This window comes from Mya arenaria, chromosome 17 (assembly GCF_026914265.1).
Source record: "Mya arenaria isolate MELC-2E11 chromosome 17, ASM2691426v1".
In the NCBI taxonomy this organism is placed as follows: Eukaryota; Metazoa; Mollusca; class Bivalvia; order Myida; family Myidae; genus Mya; species Mya arenaria.
The window spans coordinates 3,948,192-3,957,473 of NC_069138.1; the positions used below are offsets into that span (position 1 = coordinate 3,948,192).

The 9,282-nt window shown below is 32.3% G+C and overlaps 1 protein-coding gene across 1 annotated transcript; it reads left to right on the forward strand.

The window, feature by feature from the left end:
* The first annotated feature begins 728 nt into the window (after nucleotides 1-728).
* LOC128224355 (LIM/homeobox protein Awh-like) lies at nucleotides 729-7,870 on the forward strand. Its single transcript, XM_052934172.1, has 5 exons — nucleotides 729-928; nucleotides 3,002-3,213; nucleotides 5,863-5,930; nucleotides 6,726-6,927; nucleotides 7,806-7,870. Exons 1-5 carry the CDS (start codon nucleotides 729-731, stop codon nucleotides 7,868-7,870), a joined length of 747 nt encoding a protein of 248 aa, XP_052790132.1.
* Nucleotides 7,871-9,282: the final 1,412 nt, after the last annotated feature.

A 9,282-nucleotide genomic window follows, 5' to 3' on the forward strand; every position in this document is an offset into this window, starting at 1 on the left:
CATATATTTGAATAAAACATACCATTTCCACCTATATTATTGTGTATTGTAATTGATATCCATAATATTATATATTACTATGTTTTTATTACACAATTTCTAGGTTATTGAACAAATTTGTGATCCATAATACTTTTTTATTATTATTTGTAAATAAGTATGTGACTATATCATACTTCTGTTTTTATCATCGCCATTGGTTCTGACGCTAAATACATAGTTTATATTTAATATAATATATTTATATATATTATATAAACATATAACAAATGTTCATATCTATTTAAATGCATCAAATAATTAATGAAAATATATACATATATAAATAGATGAATAAATGAATGAATGAATGAATGAATGAATGAATGAATGAATGAATGAATGAATGAATGAATGAATGACTGACTGACTGACTGACTGACTGAATCAATCAATCAATCAATCAATCAATCAATCAATCAATCAATCAATCAATCAATCAATCAATCAATCAATCAATCAGTCAATCAATCAATCAATCAATAAATAAATCATTAAATCAGTCACTTACTCACTCAATCAATCAGTTAATCGATCTATCAATTTCTCAATTAATCATTCAACTTACTAATCAATAAATCAATTGCGAACGAACGAACGAACGAATGAATGAATGTATAAGTATCATAAGCAGTATTTCATTTTTCACATCAAGGACAAAGAGCATTTAAATACAAAAGATAATAATTATGTGTCCTATTTTTCAGACGGATGAAGATATATGTTTCGGGTGCGGTCTCCATATTGCGGACCGATTTCTCCTCAAAGTCAACGACCAATCCTGGCACGTGCAGTGTTTGCGATGTTGCGTATGCCAGACGGCACTCGACCGCCAAAACACGTGCTTTATGCGGGAAGACAATATCTACTGTCGTCTGGATTATGCGAGGTAGGATTTGTTAAAAAATGATGACGTCATCAAAATTTGCGTACAACGTATTTTGAAAAAAACAAACATAAATAATTAAAAATGAATGATATATGAGCGAAGTTTAAGTTTAAAATTGACTGGAATCTAATGTTCATGTTGTGTAAAACAGACGAGGGCTTTTTGTAAATTGTAAAATGAATATGCTATACTTTAAGTAAACGTTTAAATGCTTAAATATCTAATCCTTTATGTTACGCCGAAGTCGTGGAATCTTCCTAGTTTCGATTCATCGTATCAGAATTGCGGAAATTAACTTAAAGATACCGTTTATGCCCGAAATTAGCCCCAATTTGCCGGGCTAATAAGAACATTGAATTGCCGCCTTATTAGTCAAAGAGCAGACGAAAAATCAATTGGATGTCGTCTGCTATTGACTTCCACGTGCAACCCCTGTGCCTCGCGAGATTTTCTTGCGTTGTGAAAATTGAATACATCATTATATCCGGTGATGTTTCAGCAAGCTTCCTGGACGGAATGACAATGTCGTCTGCTTTTTGTGTCTTCTTTCTTTTGTCGTCAGACGACAGTTTTATTCAAAGATCAATAGTGTGGCTACTACTGTTCTGATCAAGAAACTTACCTGTGCTTGCAATAAACCTGTGGCAGTATTCATACAATTTCCTAACTTGAGTCAATTTCTTAAAATTTTCAAAGTCAAATGAAAAGAAATGTACAAGTGTTTTTTAACATTAAAGTATGTTTCTTACAAACAGGTCAATATAAATAATGTATTTTTGGAAATTCTTTGTTTTATGTTTCATGTGACTAAAGAGATAATAAGATTAGGAAAGGGACTTTAGTTATGAAATTACTTAAGAGGTTTTATGAATATCGCCCCTGTTCTGTGCACACGATATATATGTTTTTGTAATTCATAAAAGTTCATATAATGAAAAATGCAAGAATATAATAAATATATGGAAAGACATAAAAATTGATATTAAATTATGAAAATATAATTACACAACACACTATAGATAGAATTATATTTTTCAAAGCACACAGTATAAATAAATAGCACATTCAAATTCTGGGTTTGGAAAGTGGGAACACACCGAGATATATATATTTATTGATGATGATACATTTTTTACTAACGACTTACATCTTTCAAAATTTTAATACAATACTTTTATCTTTTCTTGAACAAGGTAAAAAATATAGTTGTTGATACCAAAGAAAAATGTTTTTAAGTTGAATATTACAATATATTATATGAATATTTCGTATTTTTTTTTTCAATTTATGTGATGTGTTCTGACGACAGCTATTTTAGGAATTGTTTAACACACCTGGGATACGTACATATTTTGATGATAATATATTGTCACTTAGACTAAACCTTCCAGGTTTTAAGATCAAGCTTTATTTTTTTCTTTAAAGAGCTAGAAAAATATGGTGGATTGTAAAACTGACAACTTGCATTTCTGGAGCAGTATTCATAAAACATCTTAAGTCATATCCTGACTTAAATCATGTTCCCAAATTATGTACTCGTATATTACTAATTATATGATATACTAACTTAATATTTTTCGTAAAATTGAAAGGCAAAAATACAATTTTATAACTATATAATGTATTTTGTTCATTTTTTTAATTATTAATAATTATAATTACTAGAACAACATTTAGACCTTTACAAGCAGCTTGAAAGAGTGACAGAAGCAAGGCATAGTATAAACTACTATAGCTTCCTTCTCAATTCTGTCAAAACTGTTTTGTTTTGTGCATATTTCATTTGTCTATCTTTCATGTATTATTACCTCCGTCAACCATTTAATATTGAATATGCTATAACAGTGTATATCATTGTAATGTTATTTTGAATAAATACTGTTAAAGCCAATTGGCAAGCAACGCCCTTTCAAATCATACTAACCTTTTATGAGGTCAGAAGGCATGAATACCAATTGGTCGATGATTTGACAACCTTATGCGAACATCTTAAATATGGTTTGTTTTCTATATGATTGGTAATTATTTATCTTATAAACGTGAATCGACAGTCCGGTCCATTTTCCTTTTCAGGGAGTTCGGAGCAAAGTGCGCCAAATGTTTCCGGTCCATCCAGCCAACAGATTGGGTCCGTCGCGCACGTGACCACGTGTTCCACCTCGCGTGCTTCGCTTGCGACACGTGCAAACGACAGCTCTCCACGGGCGAGGAATTCGCGCTGCACGGGAGCAAGGTGCTCTGTAAACCACACTTTGTAGAAGCCCTTGAAGGGGGCCCAAATAAAGGTAAGGGCTATTTTTGGATTGTGACGTCATCTTAAGATATTGCGTCATTTCCGATGCTCTGAATATTATCAGTAAAGTTTGAAATAGCTGCAGCTTTATCAAGAAGAATCGTAGAAGAAAACATATTCCTCGGAGGGATTCTCAAAAGTATTACAGTGCTGTTAAACATATCGCTTATCTAGAATTTTCAATGAAGCAGCTCCTTTTCTATAGTTGGTTTCCTTTTTATTTATATTTTTATCTGTGATACCAATTATTCAGCACTGGTATTAAGAAGACTGCCATGTCATGTTGCGATCAGATCATGTCACTTATATCCATTGGTTCACAATAGCCAAGTTGAGCCTATTAGCTCGTCCACTGTATTTCGTTTAATAGCGTACGTGACTGAGTCTATTCATATACTGGACCGCAACGTGATGTCACACCTAATAATCTATTTACCTGATTTTCAAAGATAAACTATAGGCAAGTTACTGTTCATGAGAATTGTTCGCTCCCTTTAAATTAATTTGTTTAATTTGTAATACATGTACGTAAAATACAACTGTCATTATATTTTTCTGCAATTAAGAAATGAACGACTTTTCAAGAAGCGAATATATTAAAATGTTATCATTTTTTAAACTAAAAACATTTTTATTGACATAAGTGCTAATGTTATATAAGCCTTTCCAAAAAAGCAACATTTTGTTTAAGTCAAACATAAACTAAATTATTTACAATGAATAAAAGTTGCTTATTCTTGGAGAAAGTTCCAAACCTGACAGATAAAAGTGTTTCATGAAACAACTTCTGTGAAAAATAAACATGCAGGCATGGGCAATTAATCTTGTTTCCAGATTTTGTGGTCCAGAAAATTACGACTTTTGACCGCTGTAACCAATGCTGAATTTATGATCGGAAAAGCTCTGTCAAACTAAAACAATCTGGGCATTAAAATTTTAAATGTAGCGTTTATTCTCATTTTATTGAAAAGAAAACCGAACAAATCCCAAAAGACCACGTTTTTCCAAACGCTTTGGGCGGCCATATTGATAGCTCGGCACCGAATGATAAATGGTCTTTTGATTGGCTGATACCAAAGTCATCAAACAAGTAGCGCAGATAATGATTACATAAATTTGACATGAATTTGAAAGGAGCGTGGCTGTTTAGACGCGTTTAAACAATTTGGCAATAAACATTATCACTTTTGTTTTGCTTTCATTGTAAAGTGTTATATAGTTAGCATTTAAATGCTTCTTTGAAGATTCGTTTTTTAGTTCGTTCTATTAAATAAACTACAACACGTAATTGTTAAAAGAACGGTGAATTTTGTAAATAGCTTATAAATAGCTTTATGCTTTTAAAATGTTTAGAAATTATGAAATATTTCGAAATAATTGCTTCGATGATATTGAAGATACATTTTAAGCAAACAGAAGGTATTGTTGTTGTTTTTACTGGACGTGCAAACGTCAGCTTATGTGTAACAAACATACCGTTCATGGCTTTCATAACCATTTGAGAATGAAATATGTTGTAATAATTATCGTTACACTTCTTTGTTATTCTTTATGAAGTTTATAAATATTAGATATTAAACATATTGAAAATTAAGAACAGAACAGAACATTTATTGTTAACTTGAACATATACTGGTCATCATTATTAAAATAACATAAACACATGGCATGGCAATATTTATTATTTTTCGTGAAAAAAATACTTATGATGAGAAACCTTAATGGTTAAAGTCGAATAAATTCTGTTCTGTTCTGTTCTGTTCTGAATTCACTTGTGCGAAGTATTTACAGTCAGATTGTGAAAAATCAAGTATTACTAGGAGAAGAATATGATAAAAATCATACATACCATATATATTATTTAGTCATAAATCATGGCAAGATATGACCCACACGTATATGTTTTACATATAACATATTTTGAGGTATTATAAGTTACGGGGTTAGTATAGGTGACCCGATATGGAATAAACGGGGCAAAAGAAACCATATTCGGGTTCGAGCATCGGTCTATCAACCGAATATGGTTGTCTGTGCCCCGTATATCCCATATCGGGTCACCTATACTAACCCCGTAACGTATATATCACGTCGACAACCTGTTTTCATGTTTAAATGTTTTATTTATTTATCGGAATCGGAACATAGACGCCATTTTGGTATACGATATAAATTTGGTGACCAAATAAGGAAAAAATATGGGGTCACCACGTGACCAGTCCTGGACCAATGGTGTTGCGCCATTTATGTTGAAGGCGTGATATTAATATTTACAAAACTATGTTTGTCTAAAGCTTTGCTTTAATTGCACGTTTTGTATATAAATGTTTGAAATGTTAAAATCAGAGGTTATATGGACCCTATTGGTACAAATAATGCGTATGATTTCGTTTCTAAATAAAACTTCTTATTATTTTAAACGTTATATATTTTTACAACAATTGTGAAGAAAGCTATGATAGCTTATAGTAAGTCACTCTTGTTGGCACGATGTTGTGAGAGAGTGTGGTCTTGTGTTGTGGGGGAAACCGGAGTACCCGGCGGAGAAAACCAACTTGTCCGGCTCGGTGACCACTAACCAAACTTCTTCTTATTCTTTATGCAATGTGACAATATAAGACTGAAATTATATTATTTTCAGATTCCGAGTCTTCACAGAAAACAAAAACTAAACGAGTCAGAACAACATTCACAGAAGAACAAATACAGGTGAGGACAAATATCTAATCTCATTCAGCCATTTTTTGTGTGGCCTTTGGTTGGATGTCATTTGTTGTTCATTTTTCATGCAAACTATAAATTTCGACCCTAATTTTGAAACCTGGGTCCATGTTCAATAAGCTTCTTAGTAACAATTTCTCACTAAGTTAAAATTATTCACTAAGATGCTTATTGAATACAATGCCTGGCCCCAAGTACCTTATTACAGAATCAAGCTATGCTAACTATTTTTATGTGGTAATTTTTATGTTATATTTTCATTTTTAACAGTTCTTAGACGTTTAAAGAAAATTATAGCTATAATCACCACGATAAACTATTTTTCGTTCTGTAAAATTAAATTTAAGACAATGATTTGATAAAGTGATGTATGATACTGAAGGTTGTTATGCTTTAAAAAAAATTGAGAAACTGGGGCCTGTTGTTTTTGCTTAGAATTTGTAATGGCAAATTTTAGTTTAGTTTAAACATATTTTATTCATCAGCGTATACACATATAACATAAAGACAAACAGAAAACACATGTACAATCTAGAAAAGGATTAGAACCGTCGGAAAGTTATATATATATCTTAAAAAGTTCTTATCCAAAGATTAGTTTAGTTACGATGTTTTTAAGTGATAAACTGTATGTTCTAGTATGTTATTTAAATACTCGATTCCTTAGTAAAAAAAGTTATGGCCATCCGAATTAAACCCTTTCTTGTTGCTTTTTAATAAAAGAGAACTAAATTATTGTCTTTTTATTGCTTTGTTTTCTAACAATAAGAAATCCTATTCCAGGTTCTTCAAGCAAATTTCCAACTCGACTCCAACCCTGACGGTCAAGATTTAGAAAGAATCGCCCAAATTACCGGTCTTAGCAAACGTGTGACACAGGTCTGGTTTCAAAATTCGAGAGCGAGGCAGAAAAAACAACAACAACAGCATAACGGAAGTCACTCCAGTCCAGGATCTCTGACGTCACATAAAATGGAGATAGATGGTAAAAACTATTTTTAATGGAATTTCGTGGCGTTTTAGTGGCAGTAAATAAATTGCATAACAATTTTTTACATGCTTTTGTTTACGTTTTTTAAAGATAATATTTTGAAAAAAAAATGGTTAAATTTTGTTTGGAACAATTATTAGGTAAATTCAATTATAACTCTAGTAGAACTTAGCGTCTTATTATTTAGTTCCAGCATGTATTTATTGAATTTGTTTGGTTTTACGCTGTTTCGGTTATTCGAAGACGTGATGTTTTTACATGGCCAAAGTGTCGTTGTCTTTGTCGTCGTCGGTGCCTTCAGTGTCGCTGGCGTCGTCGGCGTGGAAAACATCATGACCTGAGCAATTTTATTTGAGAATATTTGCATAAAACTTCGTAAACATGTTTTCCGGTACAATGCACACATTTAAACGTTATGCTAGTATTTTTTTCAAGAATATTCAAACGAACATTTGTACAATGTTGACAGAGACAATGCGACCATGCAGGCGCGTAGCTGACTGTACGCAAATACGCAGTTGCGTAATGTTATTTTGAAAGGTCGAGGTTTTTGTCATACCAAAAATCCCGAAATTGAGATAAAAACCGAAGGGTGGTCGGGGGTGAAGGGATTAATATGCTGTTCGTCATTGATCTGCGTAATCCTAAATTGGCACTAGCTACGCACATGTTTTGTATAACAACTCCAAAGCTATGACGTAAATAACTCTTGAGTAATGCCTCTTATTTAACTGGGGAAAAACACAAAACAACATTCAAGCATTTGCGATCGTCTCGCGGCACTGTTGTATTCTCTGATATTTGTCACGTTAAACTTACATGATATTTCCTTAAAAAACATATATTTGAAATTTATTTTTTTCTCTTTTCAGCCGAGTGTCACTGGGGAAACACATCAGACAGCCAAGACAGCAATAATATCTCTTTTTCGGACTGATGCTACGTGGTGTTTTGATCGTAAACTTACCTTTTATTCGTGTTAAAAAAACGGTGAACACGTGATTATCGCCATATTTGATGACGTAAACAATTTGTGTCGATCACGTGACCGGATCCAAAATGGCGTCCTGAATAGTGTGGCTACTCGATTTGTGCTAACAGAAAACACGCAACTTGATTTCGATATGCACAATGTTACGACAAACCATGTATAAATTCAATTTAGTGCATATGACGTATGTGGTTTATACAAGATCACATACGTTGATTTGTTATTATTATCTGTTCAACTACAACCATTGTTGTTTTACTTTTAAGTGTTTGTTTGTTTTGTGTGTGTTTTTTTCTTTCCTTTTCATTCACTCTACGCATAGCAGTCGGGGTTTCCATGACTCAGTTATTGCCCTTTTATGTAAACAGAGGGTGAGGGAAGCAATACCCGCGATACAAACTACGCTGTGCGTGTATGTAGTGTAATGGAAGAAAGTACCGTGGTTGCCGACGATGGCTTGTGTATAGCTTCTAAAAAAACATGTTGAGAGAAAAGTGAGGACTCATAAACTGCATGTTTACAAACATCGTGAAAGGTTGTCTGGTAAACGAAGATGCTTGTTATATGAATTAGTGTTCAACATTTTATTTTGTCCTTTAAGAAAGCGGTATTACTCAAATTCTGCAATACATTTATTTAAGTAAATTATCCGTCAGCCGTTAATTATTTAATAAGGTGAAGCGGTATATATTCACAGAAGCTGGTCATGTTTGTGGGTAGTTTACATGGTGTAATGTAGACCACTAAAAAACCTTAAAAGTTATTGTATGTACTTACACAAAATAAATAGATATTCGATTGTGTAGCATCAAACATTTTTTCGTAAGTACATTCTTAGACTCTTTAATCATTACATAAAGTACATAATTAAAACTGATCAATTTCATTCAATAAGTGAAATAATGTTAACAATACATTTTGTAGTCACATGTAACGTCGGTCGGACTGAAAGCAGTATCGTCCTTTGTTTGTGAATAATAAATCAATGGATTTCTTTTTGGTATACGCTTTCATAAGTTGAAGTTTGGCTGTTCTATAAAATGTTCAGAAATAACCATACTGCGGCGGACATTTGTTATCAGAAGGTTTGAATATTGTTGTTGTTTTAATTGATTTATTTCTTTTGTACTATAAAATTAATGAACAATTGAATTGTGTTTGTGTTACATGATTTTATATGATTTTATCAAGTTTGACCTTTAGATGCGGCCATGATTGTGAAATTTCAGGTGTTATTTGTTGAAGTAAATTGTTATGAAACAGCCTTTTGTCATTTTACCTCGAATTTAATGACTTGTTTGAAAAACCAACTAATGACTTAGAACGCAAAATCGAAACAAAAAGTTTTCATTTTCGAT

Coding starts and splice junctions, on each gene's coding strand:
- LOC128224355 (XM_052934172.1), top strand. CDS start 729: ATGTGTCCTATTTTTCAGACGGATGAAGATATATGTTTCGGGTGCGGT. Junction 929..3,001: donor TGTCGTCTGGATTATGCGAG/GTAGGATTTGTT, acceptor TTTCCTTTTCAG/GGAGTTCGGAGCAAAGTGCG. Junction 5,931..6,725: donor TCACAGAAGAACAAATACAG/GTGAGGACAAAT, acceptor ATCCTATTCCAG/GTTCTTCAAGCAAATTTCCA.